The 24,633-nt window shown below is 45.5% G+C and overlaps 9 protein-coding genes across 9 annotated transcripts; all 9 read right to left on the bottom strand. All coding sequences in view use genetic code 12, as the record gives it.

Annotated features, from left to right (window-relative positions):
- Positions 1-245: 245 nt before the first annotated feature.
- Positions 246-4,106, bottom strand: LODBEIA_P06320 (uncharacterized protein; the record flags this gene model as incomplete). The annotated part of the gene is made up of 1 exon (XM_066976574.1): positions 246-4,106. The coding sequence occupies one exon, from the start codon at positions 4,104-4,106 to the stop codon at positions 246-248; it is 3,861 nt and encodes a 1,286-aa protein (XP_066827570.1).
- A 378-nt stretch (positions 4,107-4,484) lies between these two features.
- LODBEIA_P06330 (uncharacterized protein) lies at positions 4,485-5,561 on the bottom strand (the record flags this gene model as incomplete). Its single annotated transcript, XM_066976575.1, has 1 exon — positions 4,485-5,561. One exon carries the CDS (start codon positions 5,559-5,561, stop codon positions 4,485-4,487), a length of 1,077 nt encoding a protein of 358 aa, XP_066827571.1.
- A 160-nt stretch (positions 5,562-5,721) lies between these two features.
- Positions 5,722-6,648, bottom strand: LODBEIA_P06340 (uncharacterized protein; the record flags this gene model as incomplete). The annotated part of the gene is made up of 1 exon (XM_066976576.1): positions 5,722-6,648. One exon carries the CDS (start codon positions 6,646-6,648, stop codon positions 5,722-5,724), a length of 927 nt encoding a protein of 308 aa, XP_066827572.1.
- Positions 6,649-6,783: 135 nt separating this feature from the next.
- On the bottom strand, positions 6,784-7,584 carry LODBEIA_P06350 (uncharacterized protein; the record flags this gene model as incomplete). Its single annotated transcript, XM_066976577.1, has 1 exon — positions 6,784-7,584. The coding sequence occupies one exon, from the start codon at positions 7,582-7,584 to the stop codon at positions 6,784-6,786; it is 801 nt and encodes a 266-aa protein (XP_066827573.1).
- Positions 7,585-8,022: 438 nt separating this feature from the next.
- Positions 8,023-8,664, bottom strand: LODBEIA_P06360 (uncharacterized protein; the record flags this gene model as incomplete). Its single annotated transcript, XM_066976578.1, has 1 exon — positions 8,023-8,664. One exon carries the CDS (start codon positions 8,662-8,664, stop codon positions 8,023-8,025), a length of 642 nt encoding a protein of 213 aa, XP_066827574.1.
- A 2,315-nt stretch (positions 8,665-10,979) lies between these two features.
- Positions 10,980-11,903, bottom strand: LODBEIA_P06370 (uncharacterized protein; the record flags this gene model as incomplete). Its single annotated transcript, XM_066976579.1, has 1 exon — positions 10,980-11,903. The coding sequence occupies one exon, from the start codon at positions 11,901-11,903 to the stop codon at positions 10,980-10,982; it is 924 nt and encodes a 307-aa protein (XP_066827575.1).
- A 685-nt stretch (positions 11,904-12,588) lies between these two features.
- On the bottom strand, positions 12,589-14,229 carry LODBEIA_P06380 (uncharacterized protein; the record flags this gene model as incomplete). Its single annotated transcript, XM_066976580.1, has 1 exon — positions 12,589-14,229. The coding sequence occupies one exon, from the start codon at positions 14,227-14,229 to the stop codon at positions 12,589-12,591; it is 1,641 nt and encodes a 546-aa protein (XP_066827576.1).
- Positions 14,230-14,963: 734 nt separating this feature from the next.
- LODBEIA_P06390 (uncharacterized protein) lies at positions 14,964-17,111 on the bottom strand (the record flags this gene model as incomplete). Its single annotated transcript, XM_066976581.1, has 1 exon — positions 14,964-17,111. One exon carries the CDS (start codon positions 17,109-17,111, stop codon positions 14,964-14,966), a length of 2,148 nt encoding a protein of 715 aa, XP_066827577.1.
- Positions 17,112-17,895: 784 nt separating this feature from the next.
- LODBEIA_P06400 (uncharacterized protein) lies at positions 17,896-20,397 on the bottom strand (the record flags this gene model as incomplete). The annotated part of the gene is made up of 1 exon (XM_066976583.1): positions 17,896-20,397. The coding sequence occupies one exon, from the start codon at positions 20,395-20,397 to the stop codon at positions 17,896-17,898; it is 2,502 nt and encodes an 833-aa protein (XP_066827578.1).
- Positions 20,398-24,633: the final 4,236 nt, after the last annotated feature.

Genomic DNA, 24,633 nt, shown 5'->3' on the forward strand with positions numbered 1-24,633 from the left:
TTTTCTCAAACTGATGAAAATATGGGGGTTTTATATTTTGGCGAAACGGGGTGGTGCTACCAGAAGAATGTTCGAGAAAACCAACCCTCAAGTCGAGTGCTTGAAGACCCACTTCATCTCGCGGGACACGGAAGGAGCCCGCTTTTGAACAAAAGCTACAAAGACAGAGGTGAAAGACGGAAGTGAAAGACATAAGTGAAAGGCAAAAAGTGCATGGAGGTGGATGTGTGTGTAGTCATATATTTTTACATTATCCAGGGCTCATGAGGGTCGTCGTCCGAATCCCCGCCATCATTACCCGCGGCTTCACTGATTGTTCGAGCATTTTCAAACTCATCTCCGACACTCATGTCATCATCATCGTCATCTTCTCCTTGTTCTTCTCCTTGTTCGCCGCCACCACCATCATCATCATCATCATCATCATCATGCGCTTCTTGTTCCTCACCGTCATCCGAGTTCACCTCTGAACTGATGGCTTCTCTTCTTCGAGATCTCTCAAATGTAGCTTCAGCTTCCAGAGAAGTCTCTCGATCTTGATCCCGGTCTCGATCTTGAACAGCGGAGACAACTTCGATAGAATTATCGGGCTTGCGCTCCAACTTCATCAGCGGGTGCAGATCAACGTCGTCATTGAGACTGAAATCAGCCGCGCCGGCAGAGTTCCCAGTACACAAATAGTTGATTTGGTAAGCGGCCGTGCGCAAATTCTGGAAAGCCTCGTGTTCCAACAGCACGTCGACCTCGGAAATATCAAACCCGCCGTGGGATCGTCGATTCGAGCGCTTTTTGATGTAGTTGGTCAATGCAGCATAGATGGCCTCTGTGAACCCAAACTTGTCTAGATACTTGGCCCGGTCATAAACGGTCATTTCTTCACCTGAAGCACTCTTGAAAGTCTGCGACATCGATTGCTGCTTGTTTGTCTCTTCCTCAACGCCGCCGCGGTCTTTCTTTTCATACAACGAGCCACCATTGCGCTTCTTGGTGAGCAACGCATCGTGCGTCTTGTAGACTTCATAGAAATCTTCGTCGACGTCGTAGTGGAACACGGACGATTTCCATGTCAAATTAACAATAACCCAAGCTACTGAAAGTCTGATCGAGTTGAGACTATTGACTGCGCTTAACCGGTCGCTAGTGTCCATGCTCAACAACGCCAGCTCTGGGATCTCAAACGACAAAAACCTCAACCATATCCGCAAGAGCGCATCCGTGGGGAAAGTGTTTTGTTTCACCTTGTCCGTGACTGTATACGAGTGGCTTTCAATTATATTAATCGACTTTACCAACTTTACGTAATTCTCATTCAAAAGCAATGTCGTTAATATGATATCGTCCAGCACAACATCGTTGTCCAGAAAACTTTTACCCAGTAGCTGGGCTGCACCTAGAAAAATACTCGTCTCAACAACATTGCTCACCAAGAAATCAGCCCAAGTAGCGGGAAACTTTTCCACATCCATCTCGGGATCGACAAACTCCTCGCGGTATGCAACTCTCAAAGTCTCGGCAAGTTGAGGAGAGCCCGCCGTGTAATTTCTCAAAATCTCAAATGCAACAATCTTTTGCTGGATCTTGATTTGTTTGTTCTCGGGACTCAAGTCAGCCGTGACATCTTTTGCAGTGAGACCATAACTTGCCTTTCGGATGATAAAGCTAACGGGGAAATACTGTGTTGCCTCGCTTTTGTTTTCTCCTGCTTCATTGAACATGAAATTTTTCCAAACTTGCAAAATCTTGAGCTGGACCAAATCCCGCTCATACTCATCTTCTTCATTCAAGGGAGCTGGCTCGAATTCGGCATCGGACGAAGAATTGTGGTAGATTGTCGCCAAGCTTGTCAAAAAGCTTTCATAGCCCACGATTTTGTATCTAAAGGAGCTAAAGTCAAGGATGAAATTAGCCAAGAGCCCGATGCAAAGGGCCTTGTTCACCATCAAAGTGCGGTTTAGCCCTCTCGAATCAACTGAATCATTGCCATTTAAATGAATGAAAAAATCAATCTCTTGGTCGAGTGTCTCGTAATGTCGAACCACTTCCAACAAATTGGTGACAAACCCGCCCACGGAGTTTGTTGCTGTCGTCTCAGTGCCACGGTGCGTGCCCAAAGAACTTGCAGTTAGCGACTGCAAAAGGCGGAAGTGATTTCCCTCGCGGTCGACATTGGTTTCGCCCGAACTTTTCGTGATGAAACTCCGAAAGGCGTTGCTCTCGACGAAAAATGTTCTCAAAGTAGACACCGACCTTGACAACGAGCGGATAAGATAAAGACAATTTGTATACAAGCTCGAGCTTATCAATGCTGTAATGGCACCCAAGTTCCTCCCCAACCAGATCAAATGACTGCGTGGAAGGGCGGCGGAATTTGGAGCGCTGATTTTTCTTTTGGCTTGCAAAAGCTTATAAGTTAAGCGCAATTGATTGCAAAGGAAATGATAGTCGTCCAATATCTCAAAGATCAACTCCGGTAGTGTTACCGCATGTGCTTGGTAGTATGCCACAATTCTGTGCCTGTAGTCTTCACGTTCACTAGCAAACACGCTTAGCAAAAGTAGTAGATCGGATAATTCGCCATCACCAGGGTAAGTTTTGAGTAAAGTAAAGTCAACCAAGATCGACCCATGGCTCGACTCCATTTTCAAAGCTCGCAACTCCTTAATCTCTTGGCTTGTCTTGAAAAGATACACCAACCGATCGATCAACTTGCAGTCTATGTTTGTATCGGCAACATGATCTAGCATCTTTGGGTGCTGGACAGATAAATCCGCCAAGATAAGAGCAGCGGACCTCAAGTACGGCGGCGTTGCAAGGGACGCATACTGCCGAACAGCTTCACTTTCCCTTGTGGCGGTATTCTTTTTGTCATCTTTTTTGTGGTTGTTGGCCTCCAGCAATGAGCCAGAAATCGAGTACAACAAGGAGGTGATTCGAGGGAAAATCCTCTCGTAATTGAGGTATACTTGGTCCTCGAGGATAACTTTCTGTTTCTCAAGTATCTCGAAACAACTGACAATCAAGTTGAGCACGGGTAATGTGACCTTGGGCGAATCGATCTTTAGCAATAGCAATAGAGCCAAGTAGACACGAGGATCAAACGGTATGGTGTTTGCGCGAGAGTTTGAGCCATTGTTGCGCGAATTGAGGAGGTTGTTATTGTTGTTGTTGTTGTTGTTCAGGTCCCTATATTCAATTTTCAACATCAACTGGTAATCCTTGGTTTTGAGAAAAGTTAACGTTTGAGCAGCCGAGGTGATGGTTTGTAAAAGCACGTTGAAATCGATATAACTGTCAACGACCAGAGCCTTCAAGTCGACATGAGGCAAATCTGCACCAAAAAACAACTCTTGAAACTCTTCATTTGTTCCCCGCATTGAGTCCCGCATGTGGCTACCGACCAAGAGTATGCTATCTGAAGTGAGTCTATCGAACAAAGCAACCAATAATGCAAACTCCGCCTCTGGCCCTGTAGTCTTGTGTCTCAATGTCAACGGTACTAGCCTCAACAGCTTTGCCAAGATGTTGGAGGGTATTCTAGTATGGTTAGCATCAGCCTCGACCAACAATAACGTTATGTATCTCGATAACCGTCCAAAATCGACGGAGTAGTTTCGAAGGTTGGCCAATGCTAGTATAATCTCTAGTGTCTGTTCAATCAAGAACTCGAAATTTCGAATAAATGATGATGATGAGGAGGAGTCGCTGTTCTTGTCGGCACTAGTGGGAAACTGCGGCACTATGCAATCAGCGTAATGATTGAGAAGCAGGATCAACGGTTCAAGAACTCCACCCATCTCCATTATAGCGCGTGTCACGTTTTCATAGTTGAAGCAGTCAATCTCAGCGATGAAACAAGTAAACACTCTTGACAAAACCAACTGCTCCTCCAAAGGCTGCACTAGTGTTGCGTCAACTGGGCGCGTTCCGATAAAATTGTCGACAGTCCCGCCAAGTCTGGAAACGAGGGTGGCGGAGAATCTACCGTCGTTCGCTAGCTTGAACTTGAGATCCTTGTTGCCGATAACTTCTGCTCTGAGCTTGGTAAAATCATAATCGGCTGTACTGAACTGTTCTTCCTCATCTAGTGGTAGATTATTCAAGGCCATTATATAAAGAGTACAAGTCCCGCTGGCTGCATGCAGTGCAGTCTACACCTCTGTATCTGTGTATATGATCCGACAGCAATAGTGATACCGGAGGAGGCAGTGGTAACGAACTCTGTTGTTGCTGTTAAAATGGTATACTAATGTATCGCATGTTGCGGAAGTTCCATCACTGGATTTCCTCTACTTTACCAAAGTGTGGAGAGAGAGAGAGCCAGAACCAACTAACGAACGACGGCACCAAACCACGCCAACCAGGATAGAATACACCAGAAACCACGAGACCGCTTCGTCTGAAAAGAGAGTAAAGTCCTAAGCCAAACCCCCATCTATTCCTCCCCCAAAAAAAAAACGTACCAACTCTAGATATCATCTCCCAGTTCAAATCTTTCCTCTCCAATGCTTTTGAGACGAAGCAGCAGGCTTACCACGTTTGATATCCTCGCTCACTTTGGAATCAGCTTCGACACGCTTAGGTATATAGTCAAGCACCAGCTGCAACTTGTCGTCATCCTCTAAACAAACCACGCCGTTCTTATCCGCAATCAAGTAATCACCGGGGTTTATGGTTAAAATCTCCTCGACCCTCGTGGCGTCACCGTTCGCGGCAACCTTGACCTGCAAAGGCACATTGATTGCAACCACTTTCACCACGGGGCCCGGTGCGCTCGTGCCGACCCCATACGACCACACTGGATAGTGCAAGGCGTTATGTTCATCCAAGTCTCTGATTCTGCCCAAGATGACCGAGCCCTGCGCTTTGCGGTACTGGGCTCTAGTCGACATGAGTCCGCCATAAAGCGCGTTATTGACTCTGGTGTAGGGAGCTTGCACAGTTTGCAACTCCAAGGGGAGGCCAATGACGACCATGGCGTCCGCGGGGACCTCATCGATGTAGGACTGTTTGAGCGCGGGTCTCGGGTCGGCTTTGGGCGCATACAACACGGTGTAGGCCTTGCCCACGGCTGATGCGGTCTTTGCTGCCACGGGGGATTGGTTGATCAAATTTGGTATGAAGCCGCCATTTGCGACCCCGGCATTGTTAAGTGAGTCGGAAACGTCGCACGGGGTGAACTTGGCGAGAAATTGGATGACTTCCTTGCTAGTCAATTGTTTCGCTTGCAGTGATCCGAGCGGCATGTTCTTGTACAAGTCTAGCTTATCGACGAGGTGGAATGCTATGATGGCTATGCCGTATAAGAAGACAAGGAGATATATGAAGAGTAATGGGAAGTTGATTTTAAATTCCTGGCCCTTTATGCGGATTACCCCGGATTTTTTCACCGCGATTAGTGGCTGCGGTGCCGGCGCAGCCTTGGGCACAGGCACAGGCGTAGACGCAGGCACGGGTGGACGTGCCTTGGACGCCACCACCACCGCCAGGGACTGTTTCTTGTTTGGTACAACTTTTAGTGCAGGAGCTAGTGCTTTCTGTTGGAGCCTGGCAAATTTCTTCATTTTTTGGTGTTTTTCTCTATTTTTTTTTGTTGATGCTACGAGATGGGGGTGGGATCAAAGAGATGTTGAAATGTGACGATAAATATCTATATAACATTGCTGTTGAGCAGACTCGATTGGTTCATCGAGTGATAGATTGACTGGTTTTGACCAGCTTGGTTCAATCGTCAATACTCAATCTTCTTTTTAACTTTGAATAAGTTGCCAGGTCAACCGACTCTGGTCCGTCCCGAGGTTCATCCTCCTGTTCATGAATAAGCTTTCTTTGTCTTGGTACAGTTTTGTGGCCAACTTCATTTTCCTTCGTCTCTTCTTCAAAGGGCACAGCATTTGTCGGGACGCGGAATATCGAGCCCAACTCCTTTAAGAAAGTGGGAGTCAACTGGTAATCCTTGATGATAGTTGCCTCTTCAATGCGTGGATCCTTTAAATCTCGCAAGATGGCAGTTAGGGTCTGGGGATGCACCATGGTCTTTTGAAGCTCCGCTTCGGAACCCGAACCCGAAGCCATTTGATGCTTGATTTCGGATTCGCCCATTTCGAAGAGTCTCTTGCGCGACCGTAGTTGTCTCAAGGGGAGCGCATTGGGGTTTGTGGTGGCGGCCTTGAATTCGTGCGATTCAATCTGTCTTCCCAATTTGTTGAGCGAGTCAATGAATCCGGAGTCATAGGTTGAGGTACCTTGTTCATGTGGATCTCCGCCGTCTTTACCTTCGGGCACATTACCAGCAGACCCAGGAGACCCCGCCGCAGGCGCCGTGCGAGACTTGCCGATTTTCAGGTGCAAATACCTTGGGTCAAATGTTGTAGAGGTGTTGGCTCTAAATGCCGTTTGCTTTTGATTTAGACTCTCATCTGGCGTGACGCTTTCTGGAATTGTGCTACTGAGGGGACTCGACGTTGATGTGTGGTGGTGTTGGTGATCATGATGATGGTCAAAGTCTGGTTGCTGCAGCGGCTGCTGCTGTTGGGGAACTTCGTTACCCGTAAACCGCGTTGGATTGGATTTATAAACCGCTTTGCTTACGTTCTCAGACGCAGTCTTTGCTAGCCTCCTCCCTGATTGTTTTGACGCGGACGAACCCATCGCTGATATCCTTGGTGATGGTGGTGGGTGTTCATGAATGCCGCATCCCCTTACATTGCAAATATATTTCACTCCGCGACAACAAACAAAAAAAAAAAAAAGCTGTTACGAATTTGACATATCACCACATCTACATCAACTACTTTCCTTCTTAGCTTTCTTGTCCTTCTTGCTCTTCTTATCCTTCTTGTCCTTCTTGTCCTTCTTGTCCTTCTTGTCCTTCTTGTCCTTCTTGTGCTTCTTGTCCTTTTTCTCCTTTTTAACCTTGGCGTCACCGTCATTTTCTTCTTCTTCATCATCATCATCTTCTTCGACCTCCAACTTTCTTTTCTTTTCGCTCTTCTTCTTCATCTTCGCCTGCTCCGTCTCCTCGCCCTTCCTTCTAGCTTCTTCGCCGTGGTTATAGACATCATAGTCCTCTTCCGTGTATCCCGTGGGGAAATGTCTCATTCTCAAGTTGTCAACCTTCGGCACATCGCTTCGTGGGATTTGCGCTTTTGCAAAATCAATCTCCGGTATATTGACAACTTCTCTTATATTGTAGAACCGACTGAATTTGTAGTTTGTCGGTTGATAAGTCCCTTTATTGGCTTTGAGGACAGTGTGCCTGTTATTTACTTCTTCAGCTGCGGGGATCGATGAAGGGCTCGACCCCAAATCTTCATCAATTTCAAAGTGCACGCCGTTGAGTTCAAAAGGTTCTGCTTTTTTGGCATTGCTGAATGATATAGGTAACGCTTTCAATTTGTGGATGGGAAAATCCCTGGGCGTCTTGATCAACCATATTTCCTTGTCCTTGATGTCAGATGTTAGGCTTTGCGACGGGGCCAATCGAGTGTAATTCTTTGGTTTTTCAAATGCAGGCTCGGGTGAGCTTGAATCTTCCATCTCGGATTCGTCTACATATTCAGACGACTTATAACTTGCCTTGGCCATCTCTTTTAGGTTCTTAAAGGGTGATTCTGTCGTCGGTTGCGTAAAGACCCGTGTGATGTGCGATGTGGTGGATCTTTGACAGATTTGAGAAGAGCTCTGGAAAATTTGAATCCTGCAGACTCTCTCCATCACTTCCACAACCTCCTATTGCCGCCTAATCCAACCCTCAACCCAGATGGCCACGGTTCAAGTCTGGGACAGAGACTCACCTACAGTGTTCAATAGTCAATACCTAATCTCAAGCAAAGAATTAAAAATGGTATCAGTATAAAATCTACAAAGATTAAAATGGGTGTTTTTTTCTCAAAAAAATAAGGGGGTCAGAACCGAAATTGGATCAATGTAAAAGCAACGACTTCAAAAGAATAACAGTTTTTTCATTTTTCAGGGAATTTTTTGATTCCTCTTTTACCACGACGAATGTGGCAGGTTTGAGCCTCAAGTGAACAACTTGACGACTCTCTTAACGAGATGGTCTCTCTTGAACCAGCCACCGGCGTTAGTTTCTGGTGAAAACGAAAATGGAGTGCTAACTTGCACCGACAATTGCACATCGTAACCAGTCAAGTTGTTAGCACACTTGGTCTTGTTCAATGGGTTGTAGAACAAGTCGTAGTCAGCGGTAACGTTGCTAGCGGTGCCGTTTCTGGTGAGATTAGTAGCCACAATCTCGGGACAAGCCAAGAAGCTGGTGGTGTTTTGGAAAGTCAACCAGCCGTTGTTGATACCGAAATGTTCGCTAGCTGAGGTCTTTTCGGAGGTGGTGGAAAGCAAGAGGGTCCTGTTTGAGACGGCAACGCTGACTTCGGATGTTTGGTTGGAAGAGTTGGTGAATGGCAAGTTCAAGATGTAGCCGTTGCTAGCTTCGATGGTGCCGAAAAGCGCCTTGTCGTCCGATCCCAATTTGATGGCGGTACCGTTGAATTTCACCAAGTTGGCGTGGAATTTTTCACCCTTGTGGATGGCGATCAAGGAAAACACAGGCGAGGAAGGAGAAAAGTATCTCTTTTCCGTTGGTGCTGCTGCAACTTGGAGAACTAGGCAGTAAACTGCGACTAACAAGGTGGTGAAGAATTGCATCTTTTTTGGGCTCTGTGGATGAAAATGCTTTGGTTGCGAAACAAAAAAAAAAAAAGAGAGAACACAACCTAACTTGAAATAAGCTGAAGGTGGGAGATTTGAGTCAACATTTATACGCCGTCAAAACATATACGGAGGAAACGGAGGGAGAGGAGGGTTGGACAAAAAAGTTGAAGAGCAACTGAAGAAGCAAAGAGAAAAAGCTAAAGCCGTCATGAATATTTGACGAAAGATGAGTAAAAGTAGAGAGGTCTTAACACTAAGTCGGGCCATCCATGGTTTAGAGCGTTTAACTCATTTTGCTGTTTTTTTTTTTTAATTCTACATTTGCCGAGTAGTGGCAGTGGCAGTGAAGGCGGAGGTAGTACCGGTGGTGGTAGTACCGGTGGTGGTTGTCGCTGTGGATGCAATCGATGGTGTCCATGTCCATTTTGAAATCTTTGCGGTCTCAAAACTCTATAGAATACATACGCGATATACACCTACATCCGATCCGAAGAAGGCGAGTTTAAAAACCACCACCACCATGTCGATAGCAAAGCAAACCAAGACAAAGCAAAGTAAAAAGGGATAAGTCGAGAGTGAGGGTTTATTCTAGAATTGTAGGAAAAGAAAAAAGTTGGCGTAGCTATCATGGAGCTTGATCATGCAACCAACTCTACTTTGCCATTGGACTTTGGACTCGGCTGCAAAAAAAAAAGCGAAAAAAGGCGAAAAATGTTGCACCATTTGTTGTTCTCCATCAGCCACTGTTTATAAAAGTCCGCAATTAAATGAGCTGCATTCCGAACGCTAACAATCATATGGAAAGAAAATGTTTTCCATTTTCCAGGTCCCACAGCCGGTGTACCCTTCATCTCTTTTGGGTTATTTGATTGCTATAATCGTTTTCTTTTTCGAACCGGTTTGAAAAATCGTCTTTTTCGAATGGAAAACCTTTTAAGTCATTTGTGGGTTGGGTCCCATCGGGTTTTAAGCGGCATGGTATGCACCGCCACCTAAATGAAAAAAATGTCTAATCGGCCCCCCATTCCCCCTATATAGGTGCATGCCATATGACATCAAAACCCAATGATGTTTCTCGATTGAAGCAACCATGATACATCTGATTAAAGATTATAGTGTTATTTGCAAAAACGTTCCAGAATTCCCCTCTTTCTTTTGCAGTGGAAGAGGTGTTAGGTGGAGATGCATACTCGAAGTTTGCTGTCTCATATTATCGGATGAGTATACTTTTTTCAATGATGTACATACCAGTCTTGGGAATTATTGGACTTGGCGCAAACCTAAGCCCTTGCCGAGGGGAGGGGGATATATACCGACCCGTATTCTAGACTTTTAGATGGACGTCAAGAGTAGCAATTGAGGCGAACTAAACGTGTGTCTTTTCCCACACCACCACCACCACCACCATCATCAACATCATCACCTGCTCGGTTGATTGCGAAAAAAAAAAATGTTTTGCTGCGGAAAGTTCGGAGAGTAAGGGTTTTGGTCACCAATACCATGAGCCCCAGGCTTAAAAAGTCAGAGTCCATATACGCCATTTTTCTTAAAGACTTCATTCTCCCCATCCCCGAAAAAAAAGAAAAAAGAAAAGGAAAAAACCGAATCTACTTTCAATGTTTGTGAAGATGACTCGAAAACCACGAGGTGACGATGTGTGAATTGCAGCGGAAAAGTTGCGTCCATTCGAGAGTTCTTGATGAGTTGACTTGACAATGGCCCCGATTGCCATGCACCAATCCGCCACGGCCATAGAGAAGGAGACCATTAAGCTAGTTCCACTTTTTCTTCTTCGACGAATTCCCAATAGCCCGAGGGTGAGTTTATGTTTTCCTTATATATGCATTCGCGTATTTGTATGTGAAGATCGATTCTCTAGGACAAGCTCGGCCGAAAGATTCTAGCCACATCACGTGTTTGTCACGTGTTTGTCACGTGCCAACATCTTTTTTTATCTCCGAACCTTCTGCTGCCGTTCCTGATTAACCCGAAACGCTCGGGGTATATTGCATTAACACAAAGCAAAGCATGGTGAAAAATTCCCTAACCAGGTGAAGAGAAGACAAACGAGTCAAGCAAGTCAAGTTTCAATCCAGATTTTGTATCAAATATATAATGAGAAATATCTATAGAGAAACACACATTGAACAAAGGCTCATTTGAAAGAATGGATGTGGATGTGGTTAATGATGTCGATGATGATGATGGTGATGATAGCTGTAAAAAATGTACAAGACTTGATGCGCGACAGTTTTTGTTTATTTTTCCTGTTCTGTTAATTTTTTTTTCAATTTGTTCTCGAGCGCTGCTTACAAGGCAACAGCTGGAGGACAGTTCAAAGCTTGTTTCAAAGAGCCGTAGATGGTGAATTGCAATGAAGTCAAGGTACCAACCATAACCAATCTTGTGGGCAAACCAGCAAAGGAACCAGCGAAACCCAATTGCTTGGCCAATTGAACCAACAATCCAATAGTGGATTGGCCTGGAGCCTTCTTGGTCTTGTTGACCTTGGACAACAAGGTGTCCGCAGGTTGGGAAACAATAGCAGCAGCGCATCCGGCAATGATACCAGCACCCAAGTTGACGGCGGTTTGGGTGCCGGTCGACAAGTCCTTCTTTGGGGTTGGGATGGCGGTGTAGATAGCTTCAGCGGCCCTCTCGAAAACCAAAAACTTGGCAATGTTGTAAGGAATCTGCTTGAACAAGATTGGAGTGAAACCGTTGTAAAAAGAGCCAAAGCCTTCCTCCTTGGCAATCTTGGTGAAACCGCCAACCAAACCGTTAGCAAAAGTTGGCTGAGACACCAATCTGATTCTGGTGGCCTCCAAGGGACACAAGGCAATATCAGCGAAAAACTCAGCTAAAGCCGAAGAACCAATGTAGATGGAGTCCTTGTACTTCTTGGCAGTGTCGTAGCCCAAGTACTCGATAAACTGCTTCTTGAAGAACTCGTAACCTCCAAACTTGAAAGCACCCTGCAAGGAGTAGCCAAGAACAGTGGGGCCCAACCCAGTCAACAAGGCTCCGACACCCTCGGTCTTGATGATTTGCTTGAAGGAGCCCACCATACCCTTGTTGTACACTTGAGGGTCCAATTGGATTCTGGTCTTGACCACATCAATCGGGGTCATGGCTCCGTGGGTAAGACCACAGCCCATAGCACCAGCCACAGCAAACTTGGCGTAATCGGTGATGGTGTAGTTTGGAACCTTTGGCTGAGCAGCAGCAGACATTTTGTAGTGAATATGTACTTGAAAAAAAGGGCGAGGCTGACTCTATAAGACTATTGCAAGTGGCAATTTCAACTGGAAGTAAAAAAGTAGAAGAAGAAGAAGAAGAAGGGCTGGTACCAGGTGGGTGTCAAAAATTTTCGAAAAAAGTTGTTAATATCGCAATGAATGAAACGGGAACGTCCATTTGATTGCATCAAAGGGAATCGGAAAAAAAAAAAAAAAAAAACACGGGAGAGACATAAGTAGTAGCATTTGCAACGAGAGGGTTATCCATCTTCCTACACACCCGATACAAAGCATAAACTCTGGTGTCAAGTTGCTTGATTGGAAGTGCCAGGCGGGTATTTACATTGGCCATCCCAATTGAAAGAAAGAAGCAAGCCCCTCTACTTTTGCTTCTTTTTCTTTCGTTCTTTTTCATTCCCGGTGGTGTCCATGGCTGTTGCATCATTAGAATCCCGGAACCTTGGAGATAACACTAGGAGTGCTTAGTGCCTATTATTGTATGGTGGGGGGCGTGTATTTTGGCAGGGTTTTCCGCTGCTCTGATTGGACAATAGCCGTTTATGTGTTTGAGAGAGCACGTGCTATTTTTTCCAGCCCACGTGACCTGGTGATCACGTGCCTTTGGTAGCGGCCAAATGCACGTGATCATTGAGATGAAAACTAGACACAGATACAAAGGTTAATTTTTAGCAGCAGTTTTGAATTTCATCAACTCTTTTTTGTTCATTAGAGCAGCCATGGCAGCCTTTTGCGCCGCCTTCTTCTTGCTTGTGTCGATGCCGTAGCCGAGTTTAGTGTTGTTCAACGAGCACAAGCAGTGGAATTCGTTTCCGATTTGTTCATCGCAATACTCGGGCCTCAACTGTAGTGGTCCTAGCATGGCATACAATTCAGCGCGCGCTCCCTTATAGACCTCTGTGTGGGAGAGACTTAGGATGGGGATATCGCTGTCCATTGCTGCAACAATGCTTTGCCATCGGATTGCTTGTTGCGGCATATACCCATTGAAGGGATGTGGCATTGCCAGAGGCATTGCCAGCGGCATTGCAGGCGGGACAGATGCTGAAACTCCGCCAAATTGTGGCTGGCCATAGTTGTACTCGTACCTCGGTTGCAGCTGATGGAATCCGCTTGGTGGTCCCGGCTGGCTTGTCTGTGCATAGTGCACAGAGGGCGATCCCTGTGAATATGTTGGTCGATGTGGTGGCGCTTGTTGTCTATATGGACTAGTCTTGAACATACTATAGCTATTGCTGCCTAGCATCGGTGGTGGTGGTGGTGGTGGAGTACTAGCGTTGGGCACTCTTTTACCCCCAGCATCCACATTTTTCAAATAATCGCTTTTTTTGAGAATTTCAACAACTTGTCTTCTCTTGAGTGGACTATCAACTATATTTCTTGCTGCCAGAGCCCTCGCATCTTCAGCGCTGATAGTAGAGAACCCGACGCCTAAAAGCTGCTTGTTGAGCTCAAAGCGAACCAAGAACTCATCTGATTGAATGCGGTTAACACCACAATCAAGTTTCGGTTGAGGAACATGCATGGTGTAAGACACCAATCTGATTAAACTATCTAGTTCAAGCAAGGCAACTTTCGTTAGTGAGCCATCTGCAAGTTCCAAATCCTTAAGCACGGGCTCGTACAATTTCTTCAACCAGGGTTGGATGTCTCTTTTCCCGTAGCCTTCAATGTCCAACCCAGCAACGTATGCTAAAAAGACACGGCTGAGAACCTCCATCTCGTCATCCACGTCAACGTCAATGTCAGTGCCAGTGCTAGTTTTTGTGTCAGCCCCAGCAGCAGAATCAGCGTCACTAGATGATGACTTGTACCTCGCAGCGTCGACCAACAGATAAGCAAACGCAAACCTAGCTAATAACTCCCGCGACATCAACCGAGCCCGAAGGGCAACGAGATCATCTTCGCTTAAAAGCGGGCACGCTTCATCGATCAAGTCGCCCACAATCAACTCCATCATGGCGCGACCTTTAATGGCCAATTTCGCATTGTGACTATTGTTGAATTCCGACATCGTCAAAGATGGAGGCAACGCGGGGGATTCCGATTGGGGTCGACGCAATCTACCCGTCGCGATCCGATTTAGTAGCACTTGGTTCCTGATGGGGGGCAAACTTGGAGGATGCAAATAACGACCCCCACCACCACCACCATCATCATCGTTGAAATCACTTGTGAAAAGCGTAGACTGCGGTATATTCATGCCGTGCGCTTGTTCAGCTGGGCTGGTCTTTTCCATTACGATAGAGTGCAGTGGCACCGATTCCAAAAAGTCTCCACGATCCGGATTCTGCAGTGTCATACCTTTGGCTCGGGGAATTTGAGGACCGTTTTCTCTTTATATATATATATACAAGTTAGCCAAACGTGGTACCTGGGAAGGGGAGAAGCAGGAGGTTTTCTTTACATCTAGTCACCAACCGAACCTGGGTGTGACAAGATGCAGATGCTGATCGAGCCGTGGGAAGTTGTTCGGAAGAATGTGATTTGGTTTGATTCGCTTTGTTTTTGATATGAGATGGTCAACTCTTTGACTTGTTTCCGAACAGGTCTCAATCTAGCATGACCTAGGCGTCGTTTGTCTTTTCCTTGTGTGTTTCAATCACACGAGTGGTGCAAGCACATGGACCTTGAGAGGACGGTTATTCGCGCTTCTCGAATAAGGAGCGAAGAAAGGGAGCTTCTATTGTCTTCGCATCAGGGTACATTACTCAGTGCTCTACTTGCACTTGCCAATTGGGCCAGCAAGACATTGTCACTAGTGAGACTAGCTATCACTCGACATGCTCTAGGAGATGGAATTTAAAGGGGATATCAATGGAAGAGAAAGTCCCAGGTTTCTGCTAAAAAGAAAAACAAAAAAAGAGGGAAACTGATCAACTAGCGTGGGATATCAATTAACAAACAAACTAATCAATAGCAATATGGACGGCCCTCGTTAGCTAATCGAGTTATTATCAGGTCAACCTCCATCTCTAATTTCATTTCAAGAATTCAAGATCGTGGTTCGTAACTGATTGCTCTTCCCTCTATTTATCATTTCACAAACCGCAGGAGCCCAGCAGTATTACTCAACGCAGCCATAGCAGCTTTTTGAGCCGACTTCTGCTTGGTGGAATCGATACCATAGCCGAGATCAACGCCATTGACGCTGCAAGTAGTGTGGAACTCCATTCCAATTTGCTTGAGACTATATTCAGCCTGGAGCATACGTGGTCCTAATATAGCATACAATGTGTTTTTCGCTGACATGTTGATGTCCTTGTGAGCTAGTGGTATCGTGGGCACTAGTGCCTCTGCTGGGTTTATTGCTTGCTGCAAACCAAATGGTGGTTGAGGTGCGTATTTTGAAAATTGGTCTGGTGCTTGTGCTCGGTTCATATCGGGGTAGCGTGGTTGATACGAGGTATACTGGGGTATTCCATTTGTTTGTGGCATGACATTTGCGGCTTGGGTATTTTGAGGTGATTGTGATTGTTGAGGTTGTGGTGGCTGCTGTTGTGATTGTTGTGGTAGTTGTTGTTGTTGGTATGGAAATGGCACATATGGAACACCACCATTGGAGAAATTGAACCCCGGCTGAGGTTGAAACTGAGACTGAGACTGATAATGGAACAGAGGCTCATGTGGTGGCTCACGCAGAGGTTCATGCAGTGGTTCGTGCAGTTGCTGCTGTGGTTGCTGTGGTTGCTGTGGTGGTGGTGGTGGTGGTGGTGGTGGTGGTGGCTGCCCTGCTGCGGAATTTGCAAATTCCTTTTGAGATGCTACAGCTGTTTCTTCACCATGCAGATGTGCAGAGCCAGAATGAGGTTGTGTGGGATTCGTTGGAAACGCAACTTCAAAATGTCGCTTATTGATACTACCCACATAACTTTCCGTCATCATCTTAAACACCATCTTAATCTTTTGCGGGTCATTAATAATCTCCATCGCGGCTCGATCCTGTGCTTCTTCAAAAGTAGCCACCGAGGAACCGATCGCCAACAATTGGTCATTCAACATAATCTCAGCGACAAAAGGATCAGACTTAGTATGAATCACTTTGAAATTGACATCTTTGCGAGGTAGTTGGTTCAAATTGGTGGCCAGCTTAAACAACGATTCCAACTCAATCATGCCCATTTTCCTCGCGGGGTCATCAGTCTTCATTACATCGGAAATCATGGGTTGGTAAAGATGCTGCAACCATGCCCTGAGTGAATCTAACTTGTAGCCTTCAATTTCCAAGCCGGCAATATAGCTTAAAAAGATTTTACCCACCAACTCCATCTTGTCTTCAATATCTGCATCCACCGACAATTGATACTTCATCGAGTCGACCAAGTTATATCCAAATGCGAACCGGGCCAACACTGCGCGCGACATCAACCGGCTGCGAATGACAATCAAGTCTTCTTCATACATACTGGGAAATTGTTTCGACAAGATCCCAAACAATATCCACTCCATAAGAGTTCTTCCTTGCATGGCCAACTTGCCATTATGGCTATTGTTGAATTTTGACGAGGTCAGCTCTACGAAGTCGGAAATTTGTCTATAGGACTTGTCGGTGGTGATCCTAATCAACAACAGCTGATCGCGAATTGGTGGTAATGTAGGCGGATACAGGTGCAACGCCGCCGCCGCCGCCGCCGCCGCCTTGCTCTCCTCCTCGTGCGCCTCTGCAGTTTCTCCTCCATTGCTAGTTTCGGCATTATCCGTGTCGCTAGGAACAACTTGCAAAAACTGTTCCAACGCATTATCCAGATCACTACCACTGCCACCACCACCGCCACCGCCACTACTACTACTACTGCCATTGCCAGTTTTGAATTTGATATTAGCCAATCGCTTCAACACCACTAATCGATTCGCCTCGTACAAGACCTTGAGACGGATCGCAACCTTAATCTGGGGAGTATACACCAAGTCGCGCAACTTGTCCACGACAACCTTCATTTCGCCAGTCTTGCCCACGGCATCAGCCTTAGTGCCAGTGCCCGCATTAGCATTGGCATTATTGGCCTCAGTGGTGGTGGTGGAGCCACCATCACCACCAGCGACATCTAACAACTTCTTATACTCGTCAAACCGAGGAGCATGTTGAATAATCGACTTGAAAGTCGCTTGAAATTGCGAAACGCTAGCTCGCAATTGAGCTAACTCATCCACCGTCTGTATGAGCGTCTTATCCCGCGTCGACATGTGTACTGAGATATTGCTAATGTCATGCACAAGTGTAAACACTGGGATGTGGATGGTATATATATATATATGGTGTGTGTGTGGGTTGGTGATGTGATGTGTGCCTTTTTCTTTCTCCGTTTCTCTGCTTGCGTTTTTATATTTGGGTCTTTTTTCATCGTTACCCCCCCCGTTTGATTTTCGCGGGTGTGGTACATTGCCAGCGCATGGTCTATCAGAAAACCAGCGCCGTGGCCAGGGGGAGGTAAAACTGGGGGAAAGTGGAAGGAAAGTAACGAGGATGGGGGGGACGTTGAATTGCAGCAGACTCGTATGTTCAAACTACGGCAACCCCAGAGTCGGATAGAGACGAGGTGGTGGCGAGAGAAAGGGGTCTCTAGCTTGGGAAACTCGTCCTTTGAGGCAACTACTTCAGAAAACCGTTGTAGACCTCACTTGACCCCAAGCTTGACTTCGCCATAAGCTACTACGGAGTAAGACCATTTGTTTTTCACAGTTTCTTTTTGAAATAACCAAATAATGTATAGATATATATTAATGCTAGTACTCAATCAAAACTAAAGAACCCGTACGGTTCAATATCCAACGTAGAAGAAAGAAAAAAGAATTATCCAAGATCAAGCGTATTTTGAACTGAAATTTTTTTTTGGTAAAATTGTATTTGTAAGGAAAAGGAAAGGAAACCTGTGATGAGGAATTTCTGTTGTTATTTTTTTAAAACTCAGTTCCAGCTCCCTCCTGCCCAAGGTAAATCATCCCGGTATATGAAATGCCTCTCAGTAGTTCATGTAGTCGTGGGGTAGTAAGAGCCTGTCAATCCCGGTATGCCGCTGCCGCCACCGCCGCCGCCGCCGCCGCCGCTGTTGCCAGCCAGCTGCACTTGCGTCGCCAGGACTTGGCCGTCATTAGCTGCACCAGTGTTTGCAGTCGAATTTGCACTCCCAGCGGAAGAAGTTGCTGGAATCCCTCCATGTCCAGGAGTTGCCAGTGTACTTAGTGCACTTCCATTCCATTTGTTCTGCAGTTGCAGCTGCAGCAGTTGCAGTTGCGGTTGCAGTTGTGGTTGCAGTTGCTGCAGCTGCTGCTGCTGTTGCAGATGGTACATCAGCTGTTGGTTGGGGTGATGGCGTTGGTTATAATAGTTTGACGCATGGTGAGTGTATTGAGAATCCCCGGCCGTGTTCAAGACCGAGTTGGTCGAGTTGACACTGACTGAGGGGATAATTGAAGTTGATGATGAAGCAGACGAACCCGTTGATACAGACGACGTGGACGAATCCGCGTTACTGTGACTGGTGTTTGTTGTCGCAGCTGAAGAGTTGGAAGGCTGTTGGTGCTGATTATATGTCTCGTTCATTGTTGCAACTGTGTTTGTAGACCCTGGAGCTGAGTTTGAATAGCCCAGAGGGCTAGCATACCATGAAGATGAAGAGGGCATGTTGGAGAAGCTGGAGAGTTTGCCTGTGCTATTGGTGTTTGCACCACTAGTGCTGTCAATACTCCCCTTGTTGCTACCCAATTTACGAGTAGGCATGCTGTGGAGGCTTGTGTTGGCTGTCGATGACAATGATGGATGCAGTTGCAGGTGCAGATGCTGGTGGGAGTGGGTAGAAGGAGGATGCAAGTAGCTGCTAGAGCTCGAACTCAAAGACCCGCTCTGGTTGTGTGAGCCCATCGAGTATGGGTCCGAAGACACAGAACCGTAATGGTATTGCGGGTAAGTAGTTGAGCTCGCGGCAACTGAACCTGAACCTGACGCTGAATGTTGTTGCTGTTGCTGTTGCTGCTGCTGCTGCTGCTGCTGTTGTATGTTTGAGTTGACAGGAGTCTGGGGCGCATACGGCTGCTGCAGTTGTTGTTGCAGTTGTTGCGCCTGTTGTGACTGTTGTGGTTGTGCCAGTTGTGACTGCTGAGGTAACATTTGATAATGCGAAGTAGGGTACATTTCCTGCATGTTTGCGGATGCATTAGCCGTCAACGTACCAGGTGGGAGATACTGGTTATACTGCTGCTGTTGAGGAGAAGGTTGGTACTGCGACTGTGCTGGCACCTGTTGTTGCATATAAGTATTGTTGTAGTTGGGTGCATATGTATTCAATGGATAGCTGGATTGATGTGTTGATGGAACAAACGGATTCATAAAGTTGAGATCATTGCTGTTCCCGGCACCGCCGTCATCTTCTCTTTTGATCAAGTTGGCATCGGCAAGATAGTATTGCAGCGGCGGTTGCATCATCTGCTGCTGTTGCTGTTGCTGTTGCTGTTGATGTTGTTGATGTTGTTGTTGTTGCTGCTGCTGCTGTAGTTGTAGTTGCTGTTGTTGTTGATGTTGATGATGTTGTTGTTGTTGCAGCAAGCTATTGTATTTATTATAACCCAACTTGGCGTCCGCAAGGATATGACCAGATAATGGACCAGACAAGCCGCTTTGGGCCATTTGCAGGTTTTGCAACTGGTAATTGCCATCCAAAAAGTAGTAGGCTTCATCTTCAACAGGCACTTTGCCTCCAAGCGAGCTTTCCCTCAAGGCTGCCCAGAGGGTAGGGTAGATCTGCACATCCTTGTACTCAGTCTCTGAAGGGCGCGGCAACTTGCCACCGAAGAAATCTTCGTTTGTGTAATAGCTAATCAAGTGGATTGTTTGTCTCTCGTCTCTTCTTTTCAACGAGAGATCTTTTGTCTTTGTTGTTACCGACAACGTCTTTTTGATCAATCCGTTATCTTTCCTGAGGTACGATGACGACAAGGTCCCGTTCATCAGACCCTGCGGGTACTCCGCATTGTTTGTATGATTATACGAAATCAAAGTAGGAATAGTGTTTGGTGGAATCCGCATTGAAGTCGACGACGACGACTGCGACGAGGTCGTCAGCTGGCCATGTGTCTGGTTCGTAGAGTGCGGGGATGTGTTCGACATGCGGTGGGGATCGCGTGGATCAACGATGGGGTCCAGTTGAAACTGGTGGTTGGACAATTTTCTCTTTTTGGCCTTTTTCGAGTCCCTCTCCTCGGCGGTGCCCTTGTCCAACTGGCGGTAGATTAAAAATCTGCCCAAGATTCTCGAAGGTGACCACGATATGCCATCAGTCCATCTCTTGATTCCCGAGTGCTGTTCCACAAATACAAAAACGTTTCCCGACCTGATCAATTCGTCCCGTTCTCGTTCGTGAGGTCTTCTAGGTACTAATTCCAACCGCCCGTGTAGGGCTTCCTGCATAACCACTAATGCATCTGTAGTGGACCCTATGTAGCCCTGATAAGTCGGTGATAACTTGGATGTTGACATCGTAAAAACAAAAACAAAAAAAAAAAAAGAAAAAAGAGGAAAAAAAAAAAGATTTAGCTGGTCGTTTTGTAACTGTAGCCCTGTGGTTCCTGCCGTGCTATTGGGTTTTTTTTTTTTGCAGTCAAACGAGAAGCAACAAAAAAACAAAAAAATTTAAGTTGCGTTTTCTGTTGATGTCAAAAAAATTGAAACGAAGTTAGGGTTGCAATTTAGTGAATAAGGTATTCAGCTGTCGGACAATTGTGATCAATTAAATATGAGCAGTTGAGTAACAAGCTTGGGTGGTTGGCTGTGAATTTGGGATGACGATACGATGTTTCACAATTAATTGAGGTTTGGTGCAACTGTTTGCCGTATTTTCTGTTCCAGGATGTCAAATGAGCGATGATAATAGAACAAACGGTGTCAAAAACGTCACAAGTATTTTTTAAAAAAAAATTGGTGAGTAATGCAGCGGAGGGGCGAAGTCGTTTAGTTGGGCAAAAAGAATATGACGTTGAATCTTTTTTTTTTTTCTCTGGCAGACAGTGAATGTTGGTGTTGATGAAACTTGCAATTATAATACTCGGGTTTAGCTCCAGTTGCAATTGTAGATGTAGGCGATTTGGTTTGGGCCTAGGGATGGACTTGCAGAATATTATAAATATAAAAAATTTTGGCAAGCAATTATCCGAGGTTTTGAAAGTGGACTTGTGCAAACAATCTTCAGCAGCTGGTTGAACTGATTGAATATGGGAAAAATCAGCTGTAGATGGTTGCTCTTGAAGTTGACTGTGAATTAACCACCACCCTTGGTATTTGCTTGTGAAGAAGACAAGGTGCCCAATGCCTTGTGAAATTTACCCCTAGCTTGTTCGTGGTGAGAATCAAACGAGCCTTGTTTGTTGATTCGTTTGTCCGTTTTTTTTTTGGTTTGCCAGACAGCTTGATAGCAATGATTTCAGTTTTAAGCAGCACTTGGTCTATGGTTTTTGTTTATTTGGCTCCTGGTGAGCTGTGATAATTCTTAAAATGACTGCGATTGAACTTTTGGAAGGAAAAACCCAAAAGTCAAAAAAATCAAAAATCAACCAAAAAAAAAAAACCAAAAAACAAGCAAGCTAGCTTGAGTCAATCTTGGTTCTGTATTTATACCGTTCAATTTCAGCCTGCTCGATTTTTCGTTCTCTTGTCGTCTAGAAAAGATTTTGAAAAAAGAAAAACAAGCACTATTTCTAGAAACAGGGAGGCGGGAGGGGGAAGCGATGGGGAGCGGCGCTTGCGGAAAACCTGTTTTTTTGGTTTAAGATTTTTGGGTGGTTCTTCTTCTTTTTTTGGAGGGAAGGGGGGGTGGGGGGGTGGAATGATGCAAGTAAATTTTTCAAATACAGCAAAGTTTATTCGAGCTTTTACTTAGATGAGGAAAACCTGTTGGTGTTGGAGGAGATGGGAAGGAAGGAAGGAAGGTAGGGGGAAGGAGGTCAAGACCGTATAAAAGGATTTTGAGACAAAGCGCTTGATATGGGTGTGACGAATATTTCTCTATTGAGATGCGAAGCTGAAGGATGGTTTTTGTTTTTTTTTGTTTTGTTTTGAAAAATCTTGATATCTTCTGGAATTTCTTGACAGGTTCTTTGTATGTAGTCCTCCTTTTACCCCCGTATAATGTGATCAACTGCTGGAAGGACTCTTGCAGTGTGCTTGGTTGCGATAAATGCTATTCCTAGTTTCTATTTTCTTTTTTCAACAAGTAATGGTGGTGATGACAAGTTAACATGAGCTTGTTGATAGCAACTTGTGTTGATAAAGACAACAACAATTAGGTGGTAAATGCCAGGACGTGGTCCTGAGAATTGAGTATCCCAAGTGTAGCTGGTGATGATAATGATGGTGGAGTCTTGGAATGTTTCAAACCTTGAAGCCAACTAGCTCTAACCCTCTCTCAATGCGGAAAGTTTTTTTTTCTAGCTCTTGCTTATCTAGCTCTTGCTTTTCTGGTGTTGTTTGATTTTTGGCTTTGGCTTTAGGGTTGGTTGGTAATACCTTGTCCCTACAAAGATGAGTGTTGCAAGAAGGTTTGAAGAATTGTGATGATGGTGGCTGCTGCTGAATTGGAAAAGGTTAAAAAAAAAAATCCCTCCGTCTTGTAGGCAACAAATAAATAAAAAAAAAAAAGTCAAAAAGTTTAACCTAAATGTTAGCGTCGATGGACTGGCGTGCTCTGCTCTGCTCTGCCCTGGTTTGCTCTGTTTTTGGCTTCGTTTTCGGGCACTGGTCTGGGGGGGGGGGGGGGGGCTGCTGGCTGGTGCCTAGTTGAAAGAAAGTTTCTTGCGTCCAAAGGTGGTCTGAGAATGGGGCTTCTTTTTATAAGGGGGGGATCAGTCTTTCTGCTGCAACAAACTTGTCGCTGTGTATATATATACACATATATAGATGTGGATAGATATATATATGTGAGAAATCCCCGATCCGCTCGCTTTATTGTTCTAGAGATCTGGCTCTGGCTCCTGGCTCTGGTCTCCCCGCAAAGGAGTCAATTGTTGCCGACTGAGTTTGCTGTGGGATCCGGTTCCCTTCTCTTTCTTTTCGTTATGTTTTGGTGTCCCTCCTGCTTTGTTTGAAAGAGCAGGCGGTTGAGTGGGTGAATGAGTATGTGGTGGAAGTGGGTGACTTGTTTGCTTGTACGCAGTGCAGTCGTTTGGTAGTGTAGCCCAGTCTAGCCCAACTAGCCAGGCTGGGATTAAAGATTAGCTTTGCAAAGTTTATTTCAGTTAAATCTCACACTAACAAAACACGAACAACCGTGTGTTAGGAGGTTTTGTTTAAGCTTTTAAACTTTTTACGCTTTTCAGTGCTTATGTAATCCGCCACAGCAAAGAAAGCGTAAAAGAAAACCTAATTTCAATCCCACACTCGGTCACACTCTAAAGTTGCGTGTGCGATTACCAGGACGGTTGTATATCGGTCACGACAAGCAGGAGGTGAGTTTCCCACCCTCGAGCAGGCCAAGGAGTTTATATATCAGCGCGTTCTCAAGGAGAGTTTGGATGTGTGCATGTCAAGCAGAGCAAAATGCCTTGTCTCTCCCCTACTCGTGCATGTATGCGTAATCAGGAAATATGCAAAAATTGAGACACTTGTTGATGCTGGAGGAGATTGAAAAGAGGGAGACAAAAAAAAAAAGGAAATGGATGATCGTGCTGGTATTGCCGCTGCTGCTTCTTCTCACGGTTTTACCCCAACTCGCAGCGTAACATTACCCTCCTCTCTGTAGCGTGAGCTATATATAGGATTATGGAAAGCCTAAGTTAAAAATTTAAGCTTTCGTGAGGTTAGTATGCAGTTTTAGCAGCTGATGCATTTACGTCAAGAAAAACCAAAAAATCCCAAATTTTTTTTTTTTCTTTCGCGTCACATATCCGACTCCCGACTCGATTTTGACTCCAACTGGGGTGAAAAGTCAATGCTGCTTTGGACGACAGATGCCATTTCTCACAAGGAAGGCCAGCTTGCCTCCAGCGTCGGCATTGTAGGATTCTACAGATTATCAAAGTTGCAGCCTATTGGAATCTCCCAAGAACAGCAGAGAAGAACAAAGAACGGAGAACAAACAAAGAACAAAGAACAAAGAACAAAGAACAAAGTCTCACAGGGGTCCCCACCAACGTAACACTCACATGGAGACAAAAAAACAAAATTTTTTTTCTAACCACCACAGCCCTGACTATTAATTTTTTTAAAGCATATTATCTTTTAAATCTTGAGATCTCTCTCACTCGCTTTAAACCTTTTCTTATTTTCACATGCTGAGGAAAGGGGCGGAAGGGGGTGGAAGAGAAGAGGGGTAGGGGGAAAGGTCCCTGTAGAGCATGGGCTTGAGCCAGTTAGTTTGAAGGCTGGTTGGCCAGGATAAAAGTGTGGACCAGTGTTTCTTGAATGAACCTTGCGCTGGCAGGGCCGACAAAGCGAGCCAAAGGTTCCGCTGCCGGCTAAATTGCCGGTGCTAATCAAAGCCGGTGCTACGCAAAGCCGGTGCTAAGCAAAGCAGCCCATGTCTGCTGGAAGAGAAGAAGAAGAAAAAAAAAACTCCCCTTGAGCGTTGGCTTTTTAGCTTATCTTCCAGTCGTGCTAAGTTGGATATCTATACGAGAGGCTCTGGCAGCCACCACCAGAAGCCCAGGTTGACAGTAAACCACAAACGGCATCCTCTCCTGAAATGTAATTGTCCCCCCAAACAAAGAAGAACAACCACCTCGA

The sequence above is a fragment of the Lodderomyces beijingensis genome (assembly GCF_963989305.1).
Source record: "Lodderomyces beijingensis strain CBS 14171 genome assembly, chromosome: 1".
In the NCBI taxonomy this organism is placed as follows: domain Eukaryota; kingdom Fungi; phylum Ascomycota; class Pichiomycetes; order Serinales; family Debaryomycetaceae; genus Lodderomyces; species Lodderomyces beijingensis.